We start from the raw sequence: 27,196 nt of genomic DNA, 5'->3' as shown, positions 1-27,196 counted from the left end.
AAAGAAGCCTGACTAAACATGTACTCCTTCCAAGTATTCGGTCTTGCAAGTGTTATTAAATAAACAACAAAATAGCCATAGTTTTTAATAGCTGCCTGGGCCCACAGGTCATTCTGGGAACCATCTAGTGCTACAGTGAATAATGAAATTCTATTATTTACTAACATCAGATGAACTGATTCCTCTGTATGGAAGAGGAGCAAGTATTATATCTGCAGCAAATGCTAGCTGCATTGCTCTTCTGATAGAACCTTTGCTCCAAAATAATATTCTGTTGTATGATTAGGCCAGGAAGCTCCTACAATCCAAAAAACCTCCAAAAAACAAAAACCACAAAACCAACCAACCAACAAGAAAAAAGGAAGAAAAAAAGGAGCTCAAAATGTAATAAGAAAATATCACATAATCTCAGTTATTAACAAAAAGAAATAATCCAACTGCCTTTTGTACATTTTCCACCAGTAATTAGTTACTTGTTGAATATCATTTATGTCAAAAGTCGCTTCTATTAGTCTGATTTCTGTCCTGCTTATGCCAGTACAAAGGTATTATGCATCCACATTCACAGGATATAATGAAGCCAAGTTTCCTTATTCAATGACTGCACCAAAAATATATTTGAAATGTTAATTCTTCAGAGTAAGGATGTACTGCATTGACCCTAAACTTTGAAAGAAAGTGTTCTAAAAAAAAAAAAAAAAAATCAAATGTATGTTTCTAAGACATGGATGAAGTTTCTTTTCAAACTACTTTCTATTGACCCTTAACCGTGAATACCTCAGAGTTTCCTAAACTAGAACTCAAAACAGACACGACAAATTTTTGACAGAAACCTGGTTTTTCATTTATTCTCTTAAATATTCCTTCATTTCACATTATTGCAAGTGTTGTTAAAGTAGCAGCGATGCCAAACTTGTCTGATTCCCGAAATTGTAACTGAGCTAACAAACCTGAATTCACTGCATCCAAAAAAAAAAAAAAAAAAAGAAGAGGAATGGGGAATTTGTTTGTTTTGTTTTTTGCAATTTTGAGGCGTATCACGAAAAAATGTTTCGCACCTATCTCAAATGTATCCACTATAAATTTAAGAACTTCTCAAATGCATAAAGCATTCCTTTAATTCACTTCTTTAGGGTTAGTTTTATACTAATATTGCAACAGCATTCTAAATCCTGTAACACTATTACAAAACATACCCTCCAGGCAATGTAGTCAAAACTTATTGTCCAAGCATGTAAAACAGTCATAACCTAAAACATTTACTACTGAAAGGAGGGAAAAGGCTCCTAACAGGGTTTCTAATAACCTACTGCTTTTTCTAGAGAACCAACATTTAAAAAATATATATATACAAAAAAACCTTAATTATTTACTTAGTTAACTTAAGTTACTAGCCAGGAAAACCAAATGAAAGATTATCTAAATGCCATTATTTTAGGTGAAATCCAACTATTTTAAGTACATCATTTAGCAACAGGCAAGAAAGCTTCTCAGTTAACATTCCTTTCTCACACCCCCAGTGTCTTGCATCTGAAAACATGTGCAAAAATCAGATCAAAAGACTAAAAATAGGAAAGAAAAAAAGGGGTGAGAGTGTAGGCAAGATTTTATTAAGATACTTGAAGGTGCTTTTATCAGTGTCCTTTAGCAACAAAATTTTTAAAAATAAAGACTTTGTCAAGAGATGCGATTAAACAAATTGAAGATGTGAAAAATAGCCCTTTGATTCTCCAGCAAGATAAGTTAACTTCCATCTATGCTTTCCCTCTTTGCTTACTTTGTAAAGTTCAGAGCTCTTTTTAGGGCACTGGTGAAAGGATAAATAAAACCTAACCTTTCCCCAACTCACGCTTGAAATTTCAAAGCTGAAGGAAAAAAAACATTTCAAGATAAAATAAGTGTCTTCAAGTGAAATTAAATTCATTGAATTGAACCCGGTGGCAAAATAGCAATGCATCCAAACACATGAAAATTCACCTCACCACCCCAAAAAGGTACAAATAAAAATAAAAAAAAAACAAAACGTTTCCTTCCAGAAATCAAAATACTTCACAGAAACTTTTAAACAGTTACAAGAAATGGGTGCTATTTATTTATTATGATAATGATGATGCAAAGAAAGGTGTCTCAATATTTAAAAAAAAAAAAACTGAATGATAACAAAGCTACCATAACATCCTTCCAGCTTTCCCAGGGAGACCCGATTTACTCTGCAGATCTTGGTATCTTAGGTTACATTTGTTCCCAAACTCCTCATCAGCCCCCGTGCAACTTGGGGGGAGGGAAAGGAAAGGGGGAGCTGATAAATGGAAAATGAATTAGGACAGTTCAGAGATCACAGCTCCCATGTCCCCAAACCTACCTCAGTGGCGACCCTGATATGCATGGTGCTGAAAAGGGGGGTGGGGGGTGGAAGAGGGTTGTTTCCTGGCTGCTGCTTTAATGACTAATGCAGGGGGTTAATGGGGCTGAGGGAGAGCAGCTCCGGGCTCCTCTCCATGACTCACATCGCACACTGGCACCAGCTTCTGGCCAAGTCCCTCCGCAGCCAGCGCTGTGTTCGCTTTAGGAGCGTGGAGGGTTTGAAAAGAGGGACGAGTTAGAGCTTTTCTCGGAGAAGAAAAGGAACCCAGCACACCGAGCGGCTCTGAAAGTTAGCTGGGGAAGCCAAAGGTGCTGCCTAGCCTCGGGGCTGATGAGTGCCATCGTGCCCAGCCCCAGCCAGGGAAAGGAAGGAAAAGGAAACGAGTTATTTATTCAGGGCCAACTCTCTTCATCCCCATCCGATTTGCCCTGAACACCGCATTACCCCCCAGGGCCAGGACAGAGGGAATCGCTCGGCAGATGACCCCTCCAGCTTCTTCTTCTTAAAAAGAAAAGAAGAGATTTTGGCTGAGATCTCAGCCACACTCTCCTACCCACCCAAAACTGCCACAATTTCCAGTCTCAGGAAGTGCCCTGCAGAAATGAAAGACGAGGACCTCCCCCACCCCCTATATTATCCATATCTACAGCCAGCCTCTTGAACGGACACCCGGTAACCGTTTTCATGTAACTTCCTGAATGGCCTGTTTATCCCCCGCCCCCCTCCCATTTCAAAATCGGCCCCCAGGTGCGAGTCCCGCTGGTGCGGGAGCAGAACTGCCCGGCCGGGGAGAAGATCCACAGGGAGCTAAACGGGGGGCAGGATCCCCCCTCCCGGGCTCTCCGGCTGCTCAGCCTTCTCGGGCTCCCTCGCGGCTGGGTCTGAAGTGACCGCATCCGCCGAGGTGCGCTGGGCTGGGGCCGGGCAGGGGAGCGGGCCTGCCTTTGGGACACAGGACGCGGAGACCCACTGCCACCTTCACCCCCTGGCCCTCGAGCCTCATTGATCAGCCAGGCGCGTCCCAGTCGCCCACTTTCTTACTTGGATTGTCCCCTGACCACTTGCCCCTGTCCCCCCACCCACTCTGCCGGTTTATAAAGTGCAAGCAGACACAGGTACAAGCACCCCCCCCCTTCAATAAAACCGCCTTTCCCTGCACCAACGCAGGGCTTCTGGACCGCCTTTAAAACAAAAAATCACAGGCTCTCCAAAGCCAGCTACAGAGCAAGCCACCCGGGTTCCTCCTTTACCGGCCCCAAAGGAAGAAAGGAAACAAACAGCCACCCCACAACTAAAGGCCAGCCGCAGAGCCGCCCTCGCTGGAGCCGCTGCGAGCCCGGATCCCGCAGATGCCAGGCGGCCAGAGCGAAGAGCGAGAAAAGTTACCAGGGGCAGGGAGGGAGCCAGCCAGCGCGTCAGTGTGGCGAGAAAGACTTTTATCTCCAGCACGCAAACTTTCTCCCCCCTTTAAAAGTGGGGTTTCAAATGCTCCGGAGGCGAGGGCTGCCTGGCAGCGCAGGTTTCCCAGCCATAGCGGGACTCCGGGGGAAAGGGGGCAGGCAGAAAAAAAAAGTAGGAAAGGGGCTTTTTCCTTTTTTATGGGGGGTGGGCGCAGAGAATAAGTGCGGTCAGGTCGGTGCATCCTTAGAAAACCCAAACCCAAACCTGACTTTTGTCCCGCTCCTCACTAGCCTCTGGGGTGTGGACTACAGAGGGGGTGTGGGGGAGAAATCCATCTCTTCTGGGGTCAGACTGCCAGATCATCAAAAAAAAAGGGGGGGGGGAAGAGAGACACACAAATGCAACAAACACAGGAAACAGAAGGTTAATAAAATAATACAAACCCATCCTCAACAAGGGCAAAAATAGTAATATTTAAAAAAAAAAACCACAACCAAAAAACTCCGGCAGCTCCAGCGCTCTCTTCCCTTTCCCGGTGCAGTTTCCTAGCTGTCTCTAAGGTAAGTTGATCTATTTTGCGGGTGCGTGTTTGTGTTAAAATGTGTGCGAGAGAGAGATGGGAAGAACTCACCATTTCGCTGGGATAATAAGGCCAGCTCGGGGTCGGACTGGAAATGCTGAGGCTTCGCCTGCTTCCTCCGCGACATGCTGGCTCAAACATCAGCTGGGGCAGAATAAAAAATTACTAAAAAAAAATCTTCTCAAAATTACGGAAATCGAGCCTCCCCCCTCCCCAAGCCACGCCGCACCGCGCATGTGTCCTGCTATAATTATGATTATCAATAATGCATTGCGATTAATCATAGAGGGGCTCTTTGAAAGGCGATTGGCACATGGCCAGCTCTATTCAAACCCGCTCGCCTTAATCAATTAGGCGCTGATTTGCTGGAGACCCTTGTCTCTCTGCCGCTCCCACCCAATGAGTCGATCCATGTGGCAAGAGAGGGGGCTGGATTTCCCCAAAGCTGTTTGGATACAGTTTAACCCTCTTAGCAACCAGCTGGGACTGTTTCACGCCATCCCTGTTACTATAGGAATGTGTCGAAAGCCTCTGCCCGCCCCCCGCTCGCTGCTGTCCCAAGCTCCTGGGTTGTTGTTGGGTTTCTGTTTTTTCTTGTTACAAAAGGGGGCCAAGAGGAAAATGAAATAATGTCTTCTCCGAGCGCACCGGGAGCGGGGAATAATCAGGACGGGTTCCCCAAAGAAGCAAATGCAGAGAGAGAAAAAGGACCCCCGGGAGCGGATCGCCCAGCAGCGGGGGAACGCTCTGTCTCTGCCCGTGCAGCGGGGACACTGGGGCCGGGTGGGGGGGACACTCAGGCCGGGCTTTTCCCGACTACCTTGCCCCGAGCTCAGTCTGTGCCACCGCCTCTGCCTGGGACCGTCCCATCCCGCTCCGCCGGGGCCGCGGCCAAGTTGTGTGTCTTGTTTTAACCTCTGCACCCATCCCAGATGCACCGTCCAGCCTCTCCCCGGCCCCGGGCGGGGGGTGCCGACAGGGGGCCGGGGGGGCCGGGCTGGTTCAGCGGCCGACGGGCTGGTCGCAACCTCACACGTTTCCCAGGACAATTACAGCAAAGTTTGTGCCCGGCTACGTCACAAGCCCGGCCGGGGAGGGGGAGGCGGCTCCGCCCCTGGCGGCGGCGCCGCCGGTTGGCTGAGGCCGGCGTCAATCTGCGGAAGAAGGCGGCCGGAGAAGGCTGGCGGCGGAAACCCGCCGACTCATCTGCCCGGTGGAGGCCGGGGCACGGGGGGCGGAGTCCGGAGGGGACCGGGCAGCTTTACGCGTTCCCAGGCTGGGGCACGGCTGCTCCCCTCTGCACAGGGTTGTCGGAGGGAGGGGGTGTGAATTCGGAGTGACACCCCCCGCCGCCCCCTAGCCCAAAGCGAGATCAACTCCCGACTTTCGTTTTCTGCTCGAGAGTCCGAGGCTGAGCCGCGCCGGGCTTCCAGCCCCAGCTCCCGGGCAGCCGCCTGCAGCGTGAGCTCGCGGGACACGGGCAGGCGAGCCCCGGGGTTAGGAGCAGCCATGCCAAGCGCCCCCTCTGCTCCACACAGCCCGCTCAGCCTCCCCGCCTGAGCCCCGGGAGGTCGGTGCCTCGTCTGTTTCGGTGTGTGGCCAGACACGTACAGCCAGCGAGATGGGCTCTGGGCTGGGAAACTTCTTCTAACTCCGGATACGTACTTTTAACTCCGGGAGTCAGAATTGAGTTTATGACAGAGCAGCTCTTCTTGTGGGTCAACACGGTTAAGAATGGACCCCCCCCACCCCCCCGTGTATGGACATATAGGTGTCTCTCTGCCTCTTTATATGCACGTGTACAGTCGCGCGCACACACTCGTACGTGTAACAATAGATTAACCACATACGTGGTGTCTGCTAGACGTGTAGCAATTGAATACATCCTGCCCGAACCGCTCAAATGGCGCTCGGGCAGCACGAATACATCGTCAACCAATTTCATAATCGCGGAATAAAAAGTTCCGTTCCGAAGTTAGGAAGGTTCGATCCAGCCCCAGGATTGATACATTGCACCCACAGAAATGCACGTACAGTACAACACGGACAGATTATGTTTGGTTTAGAAGTAGCTACGCTATGGAGCCCTTTGTATTCCTCGTTCCTCTGCACGTCAAATTCCTCCGTACTGTATACGAAAAGTTGATGTGCAGGGTTATCTCGGTCTGAAGACGAGCAAGCGTGCAGCTGCTGTAGTCAGTTTCTGTTTCTGGGCCATTCACAGCACCCTCCTCCCACCCTCCCCTCTGGATTATTTACTCTGTGATTGAAACTACTCCTTTCCCCCGGTATCAATATTAACAAACTCTGTAAAAGCAAGAGGCTGATCAGATACAACTCATTTCAATTTCAAATGAGCCGGTGAAACCTAGAGAGTGAGAATCTCTCTCTCCAGTCGAGGAACCGACTCACTCGGATTTTCTTCTCCCTATTATTAAACGAACTAGACTTTAAAATGTTTATCAAGGTGGGTGACAAAACATCAGTAACCCCCTCTACTCCCCCCCCAAGTGCCAGCCAAATATTTAGTGAGCTTTAGCAAACCGGACACTGAATGTGCTTTTTTTTTTCTGTATAGGGTGGTTCCCCCCCCCTTCCTCTCCCCGCAGTATTTGGTACAGTAGATTTTGATAAAAAGACAAACGGAGCTGTCAGTCGGGATGATGTTGAAGAATGAAGATAATAATGTTGCTATAGGTGGTATTTCAGATGCCATTATTTTTCACTGAATATTTAAAGAGATCTTTCGGCAGAGATGGATATATTCAGTGGTAGGTGTCAGCCTCCTTACCCTCACACACTGGGAAATATACCGAATATATACTTACATGATATATGTATACATCCTGATACACGTATATGTATATAACACCCACATAACCCCTATTCACAAGACTGTCTGCAGTTAGAATTATATCAATCACTCGATTAGCTCCCCACGTCCTTAAATCTAGTTACTGTCTGAAAATGATTCGCATTTACAATTTCAGTATATATTTGTTGATTAAATTGGGTTGCTTTAAAGCACTTTCCCATAGCGCTATGCATTTGGTGCCTGTACGTGCCCGTTGTGAGCCTGCAATTAAAAAATAACAACAACGGTTTGGAGAAAGACTAATTTGGAGAGATAAAGTTTAATAACTTTTTTTTTCGTTTCTCTGCTCCCTCGTCATTGTAAAAACAGACGCTTAGTGTTTAATTTAGGGTCATTTGATCATTTGTTGTTTGTTTTCTTCCCCTTTGCTGGGGGCCGAAGATGGGGGGGGGGCACAGTGGTGTTTGCAGGGAGAGAAGAATTGGTCTTTATTGTTGTTGATAGCAATACATCAATTAAATGTCATTGCCGCGAACAGAAGTTGTGAGGGTTCACAAAATACTGTGATTTTGTTTTTGCTGGTTTCCCCCCTCTTGAAGGTCCAGATGACAGTGACAGAACCCCCCTCCCCCCCGGCACCCACAGATCTTGGAGATCTTTCTTAGGTTATTTTTTTTTTTAAATTGGGGTGGTGGGACCCATCATGTTTTTCAATGCAAATCAGCCCTTGGTTGGAAAACAACCGTGCTGGGGATCGATTTCCAGTTCATTGAGATGAGCACTGAAGGGAGATTGTAAACAGGGGATAATTTGCAGTTCATTCGGGTGAGAGACGATTTCAATGAGATGCAGCACACTAGACTGGATTATTGTTATTAAGGTTTGCAATCAGACATAACAACCTTAGCACTCAGGGGTTAAAAGCTACACAATACCCATATACTTATAATGCATCGTTAATAACGATCTGGAAGAAAATCCAATTGATTTCATATTTTCTGCAAATTTGCACCACCGGTGCAGCTTGTAAAGCGGAATTTACTTAGATACAGATCGGTCTCTTCGCAGAGCTAACCCCGAACAATCAACCTTTAACCTGTGGAAACATTGTCTCTGCCCTAAAAATTAAAACACTTTAAGGGAAACACCGTCACCGGGTAATTCATTCATTCATGTTTTCAGATGGCAAAAATACCTGCTTTTACTTAGCAAGGCTTGTTTTCTGTTTATTGAGAAAAGAGACCGTGCAAACCAGATTTTAAATATTGCTGCATGTGCCCCCTAAACTGCTAATAGCAAGCCGTCCCACAGCTAACACTGCTCACATGTATTTTAGAAATGTGGGTAATTAGGGGCTTCCAGATGCTGCTGTCAGATGGGAACTTGGCTTTGTGCTCCGATATATAATAAACTTTTGAGACAGTCCTGGGGCGCAGCTATCCAGGAGCAGCTAGGAACTGCTATCTGGAATTGTTTTATTATCAATAGCCTGGAATCCCGCTATTCAATACGCGCATTTCAACCCTTGTGACTGTGTGGGTTTAGGTAGGACTACTTTTGTGGACAATGCTGTCAACAACCTTTCCCCCTTCCCCGCCCCCCCCCCTCTTTTTTGATTTATTTTCTAATGATCATTCCTTAAGAAAAAGAAAAAGGGCCAGAATGGAATCCTTCTCCATTATTACTGACAACTAATAATTGATCATTGCTCACAAGCGCGAGCTTTTAGCCAGATAATTGAATCGTAAGCAATACGGGTTGAGCTAAAGGCGAGAGAGAGAGAGAAAAAAACCAACCCAAAACAAAACAAATATAAGAGCACCAAAGTGAAGGGTTTTTTTTATTTATTTGTTTATTTTTGCGAAGATAAGAGACGAAAATGACTAATGCCGCATAACCAGCCAAGGTGGAATTATTTAATTCAATTCTTTCTTTGCACATTTGCTGCCTTTTGTTTGACCCGGTGGCCAGCAAAATTTTACACCTAGCCATCCCTTTTGAGCTTATTGATGAAGGTGCTTCTGAAATGATTATCAAGAGATTTACAGCTATCACTCCCCACCTACGGGAAAAGTAATAAAATCAATCCCTCAATCAATCAGATCCTTCCTGCCCCCCCATATCTTTTTAATCTATTCTTTTAGCTGTTTTATTACAATGCAATCATTAAATATATTTGTTTCAAATTTAACAAAAATGCCCCTGAAGCACACTGCCAATTTAGATATATTAATAACTAAGTAAACAGGCTAGATGAAACTAGGGAGCTAGTAAACAGGCTAGGGGAAGTGTTTTTCCAGGCAAGATGGTTGAAAGCTGAGAAAAATAAAATGCATAGATAAAGGAATGAAACTACTAGCAATGTTCAATATAACTGCAGAAAGGAGGTTTTTGTATGTTCAGTCCCTAAGAGGAAGGTGGGGGAAGAAAAACAAACATTGCAGGAGTTTCATGCATATTTCTTTTGTTTCTCTGTACATTTATTTTATGCAAAAGAGTTCTGGCAAAACTACACCCACCATAAATCCTATCCTATTATCCTAGATATAATATCTTTGTGTGATATTATGTCTTAATTTCTGTTAAGAATAAACCTGGAATTTTTTTTGCCATGTAATAAATTCTTTTTTTAGTCAATTCCTTTAGTTTGACATTATAACTGATTTATTGCAAGGGTACAATTGTATTCTTTTATATAGTATGTTCTACATTAATAATAAAATGCTACTTAGATTAGTAACAATGAATTAAAGTATATTTCAGGTAGGCTATAAAGGTCCAAAAATCACTGAAATAGCTTGGAATTCAATGGTCGCTGCCAGTATGGACAAAATTAGTAGGGAATCTATAGGGAACTGAGAATTATCTTTGATGCCAAAGGGGATGTTTTTTTCACAAGCCACATCCCCTTATAGCCCAGTTTAATTTGTGTATCAAAGCCACATAAAGCCACAGTGTACCTCCAGCAGAAACATAGAAGTTTAGAAATGAAATGACACATAGTTCTCCAACCTTATATAAACTGGTTGAAATCCCACATTGGGAGTCAAAGACATATTCCACTTTCATGGGCTGTACCACACCACAAAAGTAACTTTGTATGGAATAAAAAAGCATGACGCAAATACAGTAGGTACACATCAAGAAAATAGCCTTAAATAAACCCTGATATCAGTTTATGAGGTGGCCATTAGCTAAGTATGGCCTCCCAGGCGTTCTTCTTTGAGAACGGTGCCTTCATTCCTTTTTTCAGATTGCGTTGAACCTAGCCATCTAACAGCGAGAGCCTTAGTTTGGATTTTTTAAATATCCCACAATTATTTAATAGCATACAAAGCATTATTTAAAAGAGTAGAAAATATGCCTATGGCAGCCATTAAAAAAAAAGACAGAAAAGAGATATTTAGGTGGTAAAATTGCATCTGGCATTAGTAAGAAGAAAATCTATTGTTCTTTTTACTTGGTTTCTCCTTCAGGATTTGCTTATCTTTGAAACACAATTCTGCAAGGTTTCTCTAGTCTGTCCAAATAAAAACACAAGGCCAAAATTTCATGACAATTGCCTAATAACTTACACATGAGTTCCTACAACTTCAAGGTAATCATCTAGCATGGGGTAAGACCCATTGTCACAAACTGAATGCTGTTCTTTCCAGAATCACCCTGTCAATTCATATTTACCAACAGTCTGAGTTTTCTACCTATATTTTGATGACTTACTTTACTGTGATGAATAATAAATTATTACAGACTAAAAGTGTCTCAGACCCCAGTGGGAAATGTTGCTTGAGTTAGTCCCAAATTTCATGCCTAGTTAAATAAACCTGACAACCTAACTCATTTTCCTAACACAATTTTCTAAAGTTTCACCGAATACGGTGCAAGTACTTTTCAGTACATAAACTTCATTTGCCTAATATTAAGGTGCACTAACTTAATGTGTGATGTTTACAATGTGATAGCTATCACACTATTTGTATCAACACAAGAAGCTGGTTTTGCAGAGTTTGGTTTCAATAAAATAAATATGCTGTGAATAATGCTTTACATTCCATTATTGAACTAAGTACATTCTTCATGGTCCAAACTCTGCACTCAATTCAACCCAGCCCTGTCAATGGAATTGATTTGGCGTGAGAGTAAAATTAGGCCTGTTGTGTGTAAATATATGTTTCCTTACTATTTGACAAGAGTATTTTCTGTTGTAACAGGGATTCTCTTCTTATGTGTGGACCCCTGTATAATAGGGAGATTTTCTTGTGCACCCACCTGCTCTCCCTTTCACAATTTTGCAGATCACCTCCTTTGCCACTCATGAACATATGACATCCATGTAGAAACTACAGCACTTGCCCACTTGGAAAACAAAATTAAGATAGTACTGACTGTATTTGTAGCTGTCCTTTAAAGCAATTCAGCAGCTGGAAACAAAGAAGAGGGGCAGCACCATGTGACAACCCAACTCTCTGTGGACCACCAGCAGGTGCTACACAAGCCACCAGTGATCCACAGGCAAATGTGAGAATGGCTGCTCTATAAAAATCAGAAATCAGTTATCACCTAGGAGGTGAAAGTCACCCTTCCCTGCATATCAGACTTTGTGCATGGAAATCTGCAAGAAGAGAATGGAATTCACCTTCACCCCATGACTCATAAACTGGAAAAGTGGCCTCTACCACTTTACATTCCCTATGTGGCAGGCTTGGAGCTCACAGTATAGCTGCAGTAGGTGTTTCCCAAGTCCTATGCTGAATTATTTCTTTTTCTCACCTTTCATTGGTGTCTTTGTCCTACTTATGTTTAGAACCAAATTCTGCCTAAAATGAAATTAATAGGATTTCAGGGTGCAAAAGTCAGAGCAGAATTTGGCCCTCAGTAATACAATAGTTTTGTTAGGTCTAACTGGCTCTCTCCCAAACTTCCCATAGATTCATTAGGATCACTTGGGCCCAGTCCTAACCAATATTTGTGGGCCCAATGATCCCAGTGGAAGTATGGCCTGAATACAAATTTAGGGTGTGATCCAAAACCGATTGAAGTCAATGGGCATCATTCCAACGTCGTCAATGAATAAGGATGGTAGCCTAGGCCAATACATATACAGTTCTTATAGGTCATATATAATACAGCTAGAAAAAATGTTCACACAAACCCCATTGCTAATGCTACATTTATTTATAATTTGTTGAATATCATGCATAATTAGCTGCAAACACATAAAAGGACACATTTCTTGCCCTGAGGGGGTCTGCAATCTAACAGACCAAGCCTAAACTCTTCATTGATGAAATTCAGTCCTGTGCGGAAAGCATGGGGTTTATGTCGTACTTAAATGGAGCAAAGGTCTTGTGCACTGGGGCACATTTCACCCTGTGCAAGCACAGCTACAAGGGGAGTTCTGTTATCTGAGCAGTGCAAGATCAGGCCCATTATCAGACACATATTAACACAGGCAACTTTCCAAATGCAAGATGGTATGGAGTAGTCAGCATTGACAATAATCGATGCTTAGAAAATCTGCCTGATAGCATGATGCCTCTTTATCTCTATTTTAACTTAAAAATAATTAAACAAAAATACCTTTCCAATCTCACCAGTTTTAAGGGGTTAAAAATAACTTCATGTGTCTTTAAAATATGCTCAGCCCTGCTTCTGCAGCAGTTGTAGATGCTCCAATTTTTATGCGGCATTGAGGCAGAAGCAAAGCAATCATATTTTAAAGTGACAGTTTTAGAATCTATTCTTATTATAACTCGACTGAAGTCAATGGAGTTAGACCAAGGATGAATTTGGTTCATGTTTACCCCCTTGCATCCACAACGAAATCCTATGTTTAATTCCATACTAAAATAAAATTACTGAGCTTGTTTTTTCTAAATTGCAAATTCTGTTCCCACCCTTGCTTTCTAGCCCTAGACATTTTTAGAGTAAAATCCAATTTCACCCAGTGCTGCTTCTCACAGGACTTCCAAGCCTGCAGCCCCTTTGCCCCAATTGTAATGAATTACTCTAGAGTCGTACCAGCCCTGAGTGTGCTCCGGTTAAAAAAGTGACATGGACATGAGCCTAATGGGTGAGAGATGAGTAAGCCTACGTTCATGAGCCCCAGCATTACCATGCAGACAGAACAGGCAGCTGCCTGGGGCTGCAAAATGTTCGGTAACACTTTGCTGTGCTAGTGACTGTGCATTGTAAAGGGCCTATGTTAAATAATTTGCCGACAGCAACAAAATCCTGGAGCTGGTGCTGCGTGCCCTGTTCATGGAAGCCTGCAGGAGTTTGTTCACTGGTATTCACATGCTGGGCGAACAGCTCACTGCCTCGCTAAACAAAGTGAATATGGCATTTGAGGTATACTGTTCCTTAATGCACCTGTAATCAGAGGTAATCCTGGTTCTTCAAGGAGATTATACAACAAAGGTGTAAATACTAGATAACCAAAGATAGAAACTGTTATTGGCTGTCGATATGCATTCACTTGTTCTGATGGGACACCATGAACAATATGGAAAACCAATAATACAAAACAGAATGTTGTAATTTGGTAGAATATCCTTTGCATTTCTTCTTATCCTAATTTCCTTACTGTTATGCTCTTAACATCAGTCAAGGTGATAACTGTAATGTCTAGAAACAGCCAGAATTTAATCTGGAAGAATTATACACAAGTATACCAGTACTGGAATTATATCTGTTTAAAGGAGTCATGCATCACTACAGAGAATGCATTGTTCTGTGTTCATAGTATTGGCACATATCTCAAAGGTTATACTAATTTCAGTTTAGAAATACAGTATCAGAAGAATAATCTTTGGAAATACAAATGTTATAAAAATTAAAGATAGAAAAAAAATCTTAATATGCTGATATGCAACACGGTGGCTGTTTTCACTGTGCCCAATAAAGATCAGCTATGAGCCAGAACCAAACCCTGGTTCCAAATAAACCCAGAACTTCGGATCCAGACTTTGCAGCTCATGTCCATCTCTAATATGTATCAATATGATTTACCTCTATGGTGGGGGTGCAGTGTGTACATACCAAGTATCTATAAATAGCATCATTGTCATAGGTCAGATTGGGCCTTTTGGATCTATATGAGGAGGATCCTTTGTCTCTGTGGGGTCTCCCCCCCCCCAATGTAGAAAGGGGGGAGTCAGCTGTTGCCTCAGAAGGATTCTTTCCCCTGGAAAGGAGACAGGACTCCTTGTAAGTCCAAGGATCCATGAAGGAGAAGTGGAGGCCCTAGCAGACTAAGGAGGGGGAAGGGAGTATGTGCACGATACTGCTGCCATGAGACCAGGTGAGATTCCCCAGGACATGTAATACCCCTCAGAGTCTGTACTACACTTTCATGGCCTCCTTCCACAGTACAGATTCCCCTTCAGCTGGGACAGCCATGGTCAGACCAGTCCCCCAGAGTGATGCTACGCTACCAAGGATTGGGGCCAAAGTTGCCAGAGAGCACAGCCTCTGTGCTGATGATCCTGTATCTCCTGTGAGCCCCTGTGATCTCAGGATACCTATGTGGTTTGTGGGCCAGATTCCTGTCTCCATGACAGAAGACTACAAGGGAAACTCTGTGAGCTATAGGAGGGTTACTGCATAAGGATCATATCTGGCCCAGTAATAATACGAACACTTTGCATTGACATGGCACACTGACTGAGTAGCTGCAGCATTCTGTGTCCTAGATTCCACATAAATGACATGGTAATTAGACTACATTATTTGCATGGTTTTTTAACTTATTTAATCATTTCAAATTATCAGTATTATTAGAATTTGATTATGGAAAGAACTAGGTGGTTCTGGACTGACATGGCATGGCAGATTAACAGTCTTTGAGATCCTGTTTGTTTTATGTATGGCATTTTATTTCACTTTGAAAAGGGCCAGAATGTCAGACTTGCTTTGTATAAGATTGTAGCACCACCAGCTAAAACTTTCTTCCCCAAGCTACATTCATTTTAAATTGTTATGCTTAACAAACTTCCAAATGGGAGTCTAATTGTTGATAGACATTTTGCATTGCATGTGTCTATCACTTTGATTTAATATGCATTTTCAATTAAATTAAAGGAAAGGCCTCTAAGGTGGCAATTTAACAGCAAGACATGTTGTGAATTCCAGATATTACAAATATCCAATTTTCAGTTTCTTATGTGTAAAAATAACCCTCAGAAAAATCAGAGTATTTTTATGGCTGAATTATCAAAAGCTTAACACCTTTGAAAATATTGCCCATTTTAAAAATTTATTCATGTTGATCTAAAGCAAACCAATTCTTTCCCATTTATGTAAAATTTCAGCCGTGTGTGATTTTTTTTTCTTCATTAACGATGAAAGAAATCAGGTTTTATGTGGAAATCCTGTCTCTGGTCTATTTTACCTAGTAGTATGATTTAATTTTCTCCTAGAGAAAACACACATCTGAATTTCTCTAAGTAATAGGTACTTCTTGTCATGTTTGATAAGAGCCATTTAAAAGGAATTCTAAATATACTCTGAAAGATGAGAGAGCAAAACCAGCTCTTATGCGTCCCTAAAACAACACAAAACCAGGCATAGGAGAGCATGTACAGTACAAAGGAGACCTGTTTTATATCAAGTCTACTTTTGAAATGATCACAATTGCAGTTAGCCTACAGGCCAAACTACTGATGGCTGACAGTAGCACAATCATAATAATTTTGTAACTTCATTTTAATTTACTTAAAAGAGTAGACAAAAATATTTCCCAATATACGCATTTTCTTCTAAATTTTATTACAAACCTCTTTGCATTGTCCTTTTTTTAATATAAATTGCTTGAGATCATTTTGTCCTTAGTGGTGCTGCAGGGTGTCCCCAAACCTATGCTTGATGGCAAGGATAAACATTCATTAAACTTCAAAGCTGCCAAAACCTCTAGTTATTTTGATTTAGGGGAATAATTTAATTTAATCCCCATGTTTGTGTAGAAAATATGTAAAGTAATCCATTTCTCTGTCTGTCTCCAGCTTTCAGTCACTTACACTCTTACAAAACGCTTTACTAACATTTCCTGTCTTGAATAATTTGGGGAGAAAATGAATGCTTCGTATCTTGTAAAAGAATGCTGCTTTAGTGACACTAGACAACAAATATAACTCAGGGTTGTGTGCTTATATCGTAGCATAACTGCTGTTGAGATACATGCACAAGACAAGCTTGTCAATGGACATATTAAAACCTAATTCAATAAACATTATTTGTAGCCAAAGAGCCAGTGATGTTCTTTTAAGAGCTTTAAGAACTGGGGCCCCAATTCAGCAAAAGGCCAACTCATGTGCTCAAGGACTTGCTCAATCAGAGCCTAGAGAAGGCCTATGGTCAAGCACTAAGCATGTATTTTCTTTTTCTAATTAGTTGCTCCTAAAAGGGGCCAAGCTATCCAGGAAGCTTAAGTTTTAACAGCATGAATGGATCAATCTGACATTTTTTTACATCTTTAAAGTTAACACAATCATCCTCTGAATGTGTCATTTGGACTGTGTGCTGTGGTGTGCACTGAAAGGAAAATGAGTCAGAACCTCAACTGTTGTAAATCCATGTAGCTCTTCTGAAGCCAATGGAGCTACATCAATTTACACTGGCTGAGGTTATGGCCTAATACTTATACAAATATGCAGGCGACAGCACTCTCCCTGAGCTGTACGGACATTTGTTGAAACTGAACTGTAAAGGTACCGGGGTGGTATTATGGAAAACCAAAACAATTTAGAACCTCATCCCCAAGTCCTTTCTTTTCCAAAACTCCCATTGACTTGAATGGGAGTTTTGGCTGAGTAAGAACTACACAATCAGACCCTTACTACTGTATGAAATGAAGCAGTCAGTTTTGTCTGTACTTATGAACTTGTAACAGTCAGATTGTCCTGCGTTGACTTATGCAATGTATTATACATGAATGATCAGAAATGTTTACAAAATGAATTAGTTTGACTCCAGCTTTCTAGTCGGAAAGTAATCAAAGTGAAGAGCCAAGCTATTTCTGAAATTCCAGCTTCTCCTAACTTGAAATACTGCATGCTTCATCTTTCTGCCTATTGGGGGAAAATGTATATACTCTATACTGCGGTCACATTGAATATAGTTCATAATAATATTTCAAAGCATGGTACAAACATTAATTACTTAATCCTCGTGCTGCCCCATTGGGGTTAGTAAGTATTATTACAGTACATGATCTGGCTATTAAAATAATGTTAAAAATTGAAATTAACAACCGGTGAATGACTCGTCCATGATTTGTAGCTATTTTGCTGCATTAAGTGTTTCTTAGGGTTTTTTTTTTTAACTTCCTCTGAAGTGTACACGCACTCCTAGACACATGTAATCAGGATTCTTCTAATGTAAATATTTTCTTTATAGGCTTGTTCAGGGCTGGGGGCCCTCACCATTAAATCCTGGAAACTGATTTATTTTGTCCTCAACCATCTTAATTTAGAATTTAGCAAAATCAGAACTGTCTCTAGAACAATCTCACAATGAACATCAGGTTTTGTTGGATAGTACATGGAAATGATTATTTAAGAAAACAACAACATTATTTAAAATGTTTCTTTGGGCTGGATGGAGCCTCAAAAAAAAAATGATTGGCCCTTTCCAAGAAAGTCAGCCTCAAAGTTTGAGAAGCATCACTTGATACGATGCTGGAGATTGTCACGGGCCAGGGCCAGGCTCCTCAGCTAGAGTAAACTATTGTACTGCCAAAGAAATCAGATATCAACTGGACCTACATTGATTTACATCCGCCGAGGAGCTGGCCTACCTGCCTCGCCCATTGTTGTTGTTTTGCAATCAGCAAAGAGTTCAGTTCCATGGGTCAGATCCTCAGGTGATATAAATTGACACAGCTTTACTTGCTATCTGACATCAGTGGAGCTATAATGATTTACTCCAGCCGAGGATCTGGTCCAGCATGTTTTAAATGAGAAGTGTTTATGAGGCACTTGAGGACCTGATTCTGCCCTCATCCAGCGAGCAGAACTCCCACTGTGTAAAGACTACAGGCGGCGGCTCCTTTTTAGTTCATGCTTCCACACTACATTTAAGAACTCACAGGAGTGGTGAGAACAAATAACGTTTTAATAAAACAGTATGGCAGGATATTTCTGGCATTAACCAAAACGTTTCTAAAATGAGAGGTCACTAAAGGGTTAAATTTGGTGCTTAAGTAGTTTAACTTAGAGCCCATATTTGTGGCTTTTCCCGTCTCAGAGTTCCTACAAGAGCACGTAGAATTTCACCAGTGATCTTTCCCCATTTTATAACATTGTACCTTTATACAACCCTTCGTCCTTACACCTGTCTAACCTGTATCCATTATCCAGATGAAAATACTATAACACTCTCTCCGCCCGCACCTCAAAAGCAAGTATCAATAGAAAGAATGACAGTGGCTAGTTTGCACACTTGAAATGGTTTATTTGTTGCAATCCTGCGCACAAGATGTTTATCAGTAACCACCAGACAGCCATGCAGAAGAAAGAGCCTTAATTCTGTCTGAGACAGCCTCTTATTGCTATTGATAGTTAGCATCAGTGTCCAGTCTGAGAAATGGAACTGCTGCAGGCAACTTCAGTCAAGACATCCTATTGATCTACTGCTTCCTTTGCCTCCCTGAAGCTAGAGGAGAAAAATAAAAAAGGGAGGAAAAGCTTGCCGTATAAGGGGTGATGGAGCAATCTATGCCTTACAATCATTCAAAAGGGGTGTGTATGTGCATGGATATTCCTGATATTCAGCACCTCAAACACTTGTAAATCAGGCACACAGCCATGATAAATATAAATGTCAATATATTGGCAATGTCCTTTATATAAGAGGTGTCACTGGAACTACATTTTTAGCATGAAACATTTTTGCTGCTTTTTATTTTTCATTGACTTATTGTGCTTCTATTATACGCTGTCTAACACAATCAATCTAAAGCATAATATCTGAGACTCCTATTCATAAATAATACATATTTGGGTCATTTTCATTCGTATCCTACAACAAAGATTTACAAGCCAAAAAACAAACAAACAAACAAAAAGAAACAATGCGTGGAATGCTCTAATTCAGTGGATAAGAATATATTGCTGTGATCAATTAATATGTTTTTCTGTGCATTAGGTGGACATCTTTATGGTACATACATAAGGGTTTATAATTTAGAGGCAGAATCAGCACTAAGGCTCTAACATAAAATGCTCAAAGAGAAACTTTTCCAAAGATTTTTTTTTGAGTGTGTGCTAAATGCAGTAGACTCAAGCACAATAATAACCTGTATCTTGTGAGAGCGTATTATTTAGCTGAGCTCTGCCTATTACCTTTGGTATTTAATAATACACAAAAGGTGACCACATTACATGATGCACCTAAGAAATAATTATAAGTTTATTGTGCCATACATCCAAGGACCTCAAAATACATTATACAAAGGTAGGCAAGTATTATTATTCCCATTTTACAGATTGGGAAACTGAGGCACAGAAAAGTTGAGGGCAATTTTTTTTCAAAAGGCCACACGCACAATCAAGTGCATTTTTTTTATGTGCATGAGCTGCGGGAGCAAAACAAATGCTTGTGTGTGAATCACCTGAGTGCAGGAAGGGACTCCGCTAAAATCCAGTGATAAAAGTCTTCATCTTTTCCATTTCCAATTTCTTATGAAAAAACTGAATCTCTTTCTGTGGCCCAAAGTGAATGAGTATTCTGGATATGTGCTGTGCCAGAGGAGCAGCATGAGGGACTCAGAGGATCTGCAATTAGGGTTGCCAACTGTCCAGTGTTGGCCTGGAGTCATGTCATGTGATGAAATTTCCAGGAATACATCCAACCCTATCTGCCTTCAGGTGAGGTGTGTGTGTGTGTGTGTGTATGTGTGTGTGTGTGAGAAGTTGCTGGGGAGAGGGAGTGACAAGCTCCCCCGTCCCTGCCTCCACATTACCTGAACTATGTGTTGGGTGCCAAACTGGTTTCATCCCACTGCAAACAGGGAGGCAGGATGGAAGGCTCAGAGGGAGTATGCAATTCCTGCACCTAATGGGATGCAGCTTGGCAAAACAGCACACAGCTGGCAAGAGAGCGAGAGGCATTGCTAGATGAAGGAGGGGAAAGAGTGGGCTGCTATGGGAACTTCTCATCCTTACCCTGTTGGGCTGGGAGGCATGGTATGGGAAGGGCCTACAGAGCACACTCCCGTCACCACAAGATGGATTCCATCCCTGTGCATCTGCTCAGTGCCTGGTTGGGCATTCAGCTCTGGACTTAGTGCATACAGGGTTATTAGATTAGCCTTTCAGCTCTGGAAATTTGCTACAAATGCATTTCAGATCAAAAGTGAAATGAATTTAGTTGTTACAACAAAAGCAATTTTACATTTCAGAGGCCTTTTAAAACACATTTCACTAGAAAATAAAAACAATAGGGAAAAAAGGCTACATTTCATTTCCCCTTTTTATAGTTTGACTTTGCAAATGTTTTGTGTGAGAGTGGCACATGCCTTCAAGTGTCAAAAGATGTAATAACCTCACATGCAAATGGCCCAAACGACAGAACTGTTACAGTGAACCAGAACGTACTAACCTGAGAATCCTGCCAGCAGCAATATACTCCAGGTATTTTGTACCAAACATATTTGATAGTCCTTTTAATATTTTACATGAAAGCAAGTGCAAGTTCACTCAATGAGTATTGTGTGTTCATCAGATCTGGGAATGATCCTTACAGAATATTGTTCCTTCTGAAAACAGCGATTATTTATAAATCCCTGCTTTGTTTGAATTCAAGTGCAGGAACAAAAAACAAAACAGGTGTTTTCCTTTTTGGTGGTAACAAGAAAAACTAAGAAAGTTCAGAGGTTCATCCCGGTTTGAATACACACCCAACATTTCAGATACTTATAATTGTCTGAACTGCACGAAACTCTTAAATCTGCACAACTGGGCTCCCATCCTGCAATATAATTGATAAATCCAGACCTTTGTGCACATAAAAAGTCCCACTTATTTCAACAGGACTTGGGGTGGGTGTGGTCCACATCCATGTGGATCAGACTGCAGGACTGGAAATCTCTGTGGAATAGCCTCTCTCATAGCACACAGCACAACTGCTTTGGCTACAGCTTGAAAGCACGAGGTGTGAAAAAATAAAAAAGATAATTTTGAAAGAAGTTTATCCCCCATTTTATTGAATGCCAAAAAATGTTTGTTTGGGATTTGGTTGGAATTTTAGACAAAGTTTGGTTCAGTTCGTATGGTACATCTGAACCAAATTGTCCATCTCTATTTCTTTTGTTTTACCACAGAAACAGAACAGAAATAATTTTCTAATTATGCTAAAGAGTTAAAAAAAAATCTAAAAGCCATTCTGGTGGTACTGTAAACAATGCACGAATGTTAAAGTGGAGATTGCAATCATAGTGAACATCAGGATATTTAGCATCAGTTAACAGACATCAAATAGACATCAGAGGATGGATTTCAGGCCCTACATGTCCTTAAATTCCAAACAGTGAGCATATGGTCATACTTTACTACAAAGAATTGAAATCAGTCCCAGGGAATCTTTACCTGAATATGAGCAGACATGCACTAAGAAGATGACGTCAAAGGAAATTTCAAAACTATATTTTCAGAACATCCCAGAGGGATATGAGAAATTGTCTTGGGGGACAGTAGAGTTAACACAGCAAGCAGAGGAGGAAAACATCAGAGGAAAACAAATTGACAGTCTGTATCAAAGATAATCAAATCCAGACATGTGCAATCCCAGTGGAGGATTCAAAGTAAGCTAAAAAGGTCCTATAGTATTAAATGCTGCTAAAGCAGCCAGTGCAAATAGAAGAGAACACCTCTCATGATCTCTATAGATCAGTGGTTTTCAACCTTTTTTCATTTGCAGACCCCTAACATTTTTTGAATTGAGGTGCAGACCCTTTTGGAAACCTTAGACATGGTCTGTGGAATCCCAGGGGTCTGGGGACCACAGATTAAAAACCACTGCTATAGATATAAGGGCCAGATTCTCAGCTGGTGTAAGTCTATGTAGCTCCATTGACGTCATGAGAGCTATGCTGATTTATACCAGCTGAGGATCTAGCCCAGAAGGTTGTTGAACATTGTAGCATTGCCATCAGCCTTATACCATGGTGTAAAAATGGAGCAAGGAATTCAGAGAGTCCATGTGCAGTTAACCAGGAAAGCAGCTAGTTCACAACAGCACAATTTAGCACGTTTGCCAAAAAAGACAGGTTTTATATGATTCTGGTGGAAAAGTGCAATGCCGCCAGTAGCATTGCCGAAACATTTGCTTTGAAAAGGAGGAATCTTACTTCCAAGGTCAACCTGAGGTTTCCTGGGTTCAGTGTAAAATGTTTTGTGGGGCCAAAGAAATATTTACTGGGTTGTAGGGAGAAGATGTGTAGTTTGAACATGTTTCAAGTCAGCCTGGGAGGTCTTTTTGTTTTTAAATATTTGCGTCTCCTCAGACAATTTTTGTGTGTGAGAGAGAAACTGGAAATGGAGAAAATGACTACTTCAGTGGATTTCAGCTGGGCTGCCTCCTGAGCTGATCCGGTGACACTGCTTTGTTTGCATCCTCCTCCAAAATGCTTTTCTTAAAGACATTTTCTTTCCACCGCATCTGATGAATTGATACAGCAGAGTCTTGCCTAATGTTTCTCAACCCTTTTTTGGTAAAACAAAGAGTTTCTGGATTGAGCAATGGCTTCCTTCATGTGGCCATTGACAATAGAAGTGCTGAAAGAACGGCCTCATATGCAGGGAGTACATTGAGAGGCAGAGTCTCTTGGGCACGGGCATAAATTAATTGGCCGCATAATACATATTAGCTTCACAATGAGCAGGTGATTGGAACTTGTGTTACTGCATGCTAGAGATCATCATCTGGAGGGAGAAACTATCACCCCGTTCAGGAGTGGCAGTGAAAGGTTAAAAGAAATATCCAGTAACAATTATATTTTAAAAAAAGAGAGAACTTCTTATATCTGTCAAAGGAGCTTGGGGGGAATTAATGTCTCTGAGTCAGAAAGACTGAGAACAAGTGAAATCCTACTACAGGGGTTGCCAGAATGCCTGGAGAGACAATATTGCACATGCAGTTTAACCAGGCAAGTGCCAAGAATCGTCTTGCAGATGCCGTGGAGCTGCTTTCAAATACAGGAATGTACTCTGAACCCAGGGCTCAGGCCCTCTCTGGCCTTATTCGCTGATTATCCCAGGGAAACCCATAGTGAGGTGTTAGGTCCTGAAACCAGGCAGAAGCTGAGGAATCAACGTTTTACGTAAAACAGCAATTACAAAGAGATCTACCGCTCCCTCCACATAATCAGGCAAATTACGCAGAGTGGAGTATAGAATCTAAATGGGAGGAAAGAGTAGAGGGGTGGTTGGGGGAAGCGGAGATGGTCCCTTGGGTGATATGTGACGGGATGCTTAGTCTGAGTCAGGGGTAAAAGATTAAGTGAAAATGTAATGAAGGAATGCTCAGATGTAGTCAGATGAGAGATAGTTAAATAAAGGAATGTGCTAACTAGCGTGACCAGATGTCCCGATTTTATAGGGACAGTCCCGATTTTTGGGTCTTTTTTTTATATAGGCTCCTATTACCCTCCACTCCCTGTCCCAATTTTTCACATTTGCTGTCTGGTCACCCTAGTGCTAACCTAAGATAAATGTGAAGAACTGGGCCTGTGTTTAGTGTAATGGTGCAGCCATCTTTAATGATTCAGGATTCAGAGAGGGAGAATCCCCTTGGATCTTGGAATACCCCCCTAAATCCATATACATTCGATCTGAAGGGTTGGTAAGCAAAGAAACAAAATAAGAAAACGGAAGGGAAAAGAGAAGGCATTTACATTAAGGCTCTAGCAGGTAAAGGGGCCTTACAGTGCATTTAAAGCACAGTTACGCCCACTTTAAGGTCCTTTCACACTGCTGAACGGCATAAAGGGGCATTAGTGTAAATGAGAATCAGACTCAATGTATCTGCAGTATTTATGAACAAGAAAGCTGCTGTTCAAGGAATCTGAGGAGGGCAGCATGAAAAGAGCTTGAAAGATGTAAATCTCTCTGGTTGGCTTATGTTTCTGCTGGTCACATGACTCTAGTAAGACTGGACCAGGGATTTTCCATCACCAGGCAAGCAGGATTTTGCAAAAGGAGGAGCTCAACAGAGCAAATAAGTGCTGTGGATAGAGCCCATATCAAATCTCTACCATATATTTTGGTTAATCTCCATCCTTAACGCATCCTAGGGTAGGGGAGCATCTGGAAGCTCAGTGAATACTTCTTGGGTATCCCCAAGTTTGGATATGACTACAGGAAGTTTGAATGTCAAGCCTTTGGAGGCTGGGAGCATTGCAGACTTTCAAAAGCAGCCTCGAATTTGCAGCCCCCAAACTGAAAGTCCACATTTTTAGGCACACAATATTAGCGGCTTAAATTTTTGCTTCACCTGCAAAGTTGGATTTGCATGGACAAATAGTATTTATCCATGCAAATTTGGAACTCAGATCTCCAACTAATCTAGTGGGTGCTGAAAACTGGCCTTTGGGGAATGAAAATAGTTGGGACACTGAGGTTTGCAAATTTAGAAAATTAATTGTGGCCACCATAAACAATTTTGGCCATGGAAGTCTCTGAGGGGGAAGACTGTGCTCTGTATTGCTCACTTCCTGATATTAGGTTAACCAGAGATTGCAATACAGTCTGAGTGGAGGCTATTTGCACGGCTCAACTTGAAAAATGGTGCCTCTCCCGTGTCTGTTTGTGTCAAGCATGCAGTTACAATGATGGAGGAGTGAGGGGCTGAACCTGAGGGAGTCAGAACGAAGGAGCTGGTTAAAACCCTTTGACCCCACTCTGTCAAGTTAATTTTCCTCTGAATCGTACCTGTCTTTCTGTCATCTTAGATACCTCCAAAGTGCCTATCCCCACAGTATTTAAGCGCTATGCAATGATTAAAAAGCATGGAACATGCCCACAAAGGGCATCAAGCTCAGTAGCTCCTTCCTTTCCCAGTGGCTGAAGCACTGTTTCAGAGCAGGAGGCAAAAGGGTAAATGTATCCTCTTAGCCTGTGCCTGTGCTTAAATGGATGATGAAGATGAGCCCACAACTCTGGTAGCTGGGGAAGCCTGGTGCAAAAACAGGGGCAAAAGGGGGCAGGAGGAAGGAATGGGAACTAGCTTTGTAAGCTAGCAAATGTAATGGTGGAGGGCTAGGTGCCAATAGAAGGCATGCATGTGATTGAGTTTGCACAGTTGTAACTATTAAAGGTTTACTTTTAATTCTCTGTGGTAGTTTCTCTTATTCCTTCCTTACCGAGACCCTCGATTTTCACTTGCTAGATGCTTGGATGCGTTTGTCATACCCCAAAAGGTGATTTCAGTTCTTGGATGCCAGGAAACCTTTTCACTGATCAAAACACAGCTGCACGCGCTTGCTTGATCTGTTAATGGGTGCCACAACTCTGGGGTATGTCGGTCTATACCTGTGAAAATAGATATAATTAATATAACAGATATTATATATATATATATATATATATATATGCAAATCCAGGAGGTAAAAATGACTCATTATAAGACAAGGTTTTCATTTGCCAAACCTAATCAAACTATCCGAATAGCATAATCAAACATATATGACCTATATTTGGAATACGGCTGTTGTAGCAACTTCAATGCACTCTTGATCTATTGATTTAACATGGTCTTTTTTTTAAATGCAACCTTTTAAAAATATATTTTGATTTTTTTTAAAGCATGCTAATTTAATCACCTGCTCTCAGGACATCTCTCTCCCGGCTAAGTTGTTTCCATTACTTCCCACAAGTGAGCAAGATGTATGACGTAAGTCCACAGGGCCACTTGAATTGCCATTCACTGGACACAGATCATAGGTTTTAAGACAGTGAAGACAGCAAATTGCTACCAAGTTTATATAAATTGTTTTCAGTATAAGACAGTGAGCAGAATATTTCCTAGTAGATAATCTTTCTATCTATACTGAAATGCATACAAACAGCATTACTACCATACAAAGAAGCTGACAGCAATTTCAGTGTCTTATTATATTAGTAAATTTAATTTTATAATTATCTCTATTTCTTCTGCTTTTCTGGGTCTTATCTGGTCAGATCTGGCAAGCACTAGGCCCTCTTTGAGCAAAGAACCTAAGCATGTGAATAGTCAAATTGAAACCAATGAAACTACTCACATATTTAAAGTGAAGCACCTGCTTGAGTTCTTTGTTGGACTGGGGACCTAAATGATTAAACCCCTGATCAAAAGCCAACTGAAGTCAATGGATGTCTTTCTTCTAACTTCAGAAGGCTTTGGATCAGGCCTAAATGTGAACAATTTTGCATAATAAAACCACCCCCACTACATTAATAACAATGTTACCACTACATAAATAACTACAACAATATTGTTATGAATTCTAACAATACATATTAGAAGGCTAGGTGTTCAGCGTTATTTGTAGCCCAACAAAGTTTTGTCTGGGATAAGTGCTAGTAAGTGCTCTTTCTTGTAATATAAGAAATGAAAATAGAATTGCTTTACCTACGGTTACTTTTTTTTTTATTTGAAGACTCATTTCACAACAGTTAATTTTGAACTTTTAATTTTATTTCCTTCCAAAGTGTCTGATCAAAAGAATTGTTATGGTTTTCATCATAAGCTCCAACAGTGAGACATTTTATCAGACAAAGCTTTGAGTGCATGCAGATGTCTGCAATACGTAGCAGTTTTTCTTTAGGATGTAACCAAATTAGCACAAACATCTTGGACAATTATGGGCAGAGCCCAGCTTCCATTTAGATGAATCAATTGTCTGTGTTTAACACTTTTGAAATTCTGACCATTGGAAAATATCAGCTTGGTAGCTAGGTATTATGGGGATGTCCATATTGGAGACTATTGTTTCATCTTACAAAATGTATTTACACAAAGGAAAGTGGCATCCAACTAGGCTGCATCTGATGTGGTTTTG

General features: G+C 41.6%; 1 protein-coding gene and 2 long non-coding RNA genes across 11 annotated transcripts in view; 1 reads left to right on the top strand and 2 right to left on the bottom strand.

Annotated features, from left to right (window-relative positions):
* Positions 1-5,407, bottom strand: part of SALL1 (spalt like transcription factor 1) — a 16,522-nt gene extending 11,115 nt beyond the window's left edge. Inside the window, exons 1-2 of one of the 7 annotated variants that reach the window (XM_005289802.4) lie at positions 5,167-5,407; positions 4,398-4,490 (exon numbers count right to left, since the gene is read on the bottom strand). In XM_005289802.4, coding sequence (XP_005289859.1) covers positions 4,398-4,473 — 76 coding nt within the window. In that variant the 5' untranslated portion in view covers positions 4,474-4,490; positions 5,167-5,407. Of the gene's footprint in view, positions 920-2,169; positions 2,337-2,362; positions 2,526-2,922; positions 3,050-4,209; positions 4,348-4,397; positions 4,491-5,166 lie in introns of those variants that run through there. The other 6 variants (XM_042852245.2, XM_065567069.1, XM_024104118.3 and 3 more) reach the window with 6 other exon arrangements.
* The window catches only part of LOC101947479 (uncharacterized), a 64,187-nt gene continuing 41,184 nt past the window's right edge, over positions 4,194-27,196 (top strand). For both annotated transcript variants that reach the window (XR_508614.4, XR_255470.4), the window contains exon 1: positions 4,194-4,326. This is a non-coding gene — a long non-coding RNA (uncharacterized LOC101947479). The remainder of the gene's footprint in view (positions 4,327-27,196) is intronic.
* The window catches only part of LOC101947655 (uncharacterized), a 53,616-nt gene continuing 45,016 nt past the window's right edge, over positions 18,597-27,196 (bottom strand). The window contains exons 2-3 of one of the 2 annotated variants that reach the window (XR_010592552.1): positions 25,520-25,688; positions 18,597-18,813 (exon numbers count right to left, since the gene is read on the bottom strand). This is a non-coding gene — a long non-coding RNA (uncharacterized LOC101947655). Of the gene's footprint in view, positions 25,689-27,196 lie in introns of both variants that reach the window. The other variant, XR_006174955.2, reaches the window with a different exon arrangement.

The sequence above is a fragment of the Chrysemys picta genome, chromosome 14 (genome assembly GCF_011386835.1).
Source record: "Chrysemys picta bellii isolate R12L10 chromosome 14, ASM1138683v2, whole genome shotgun sequence".
Lineage (NCBI taxonomy): Eukaryota > Metazoa > Chordata > Testudines > Emydidae > Chrysemys > Chrysemys picta.
Note: the sequence above shows the minus strand (reverse complement) of the source record. Positions and strands in the feature narration are given on the sequence as shown.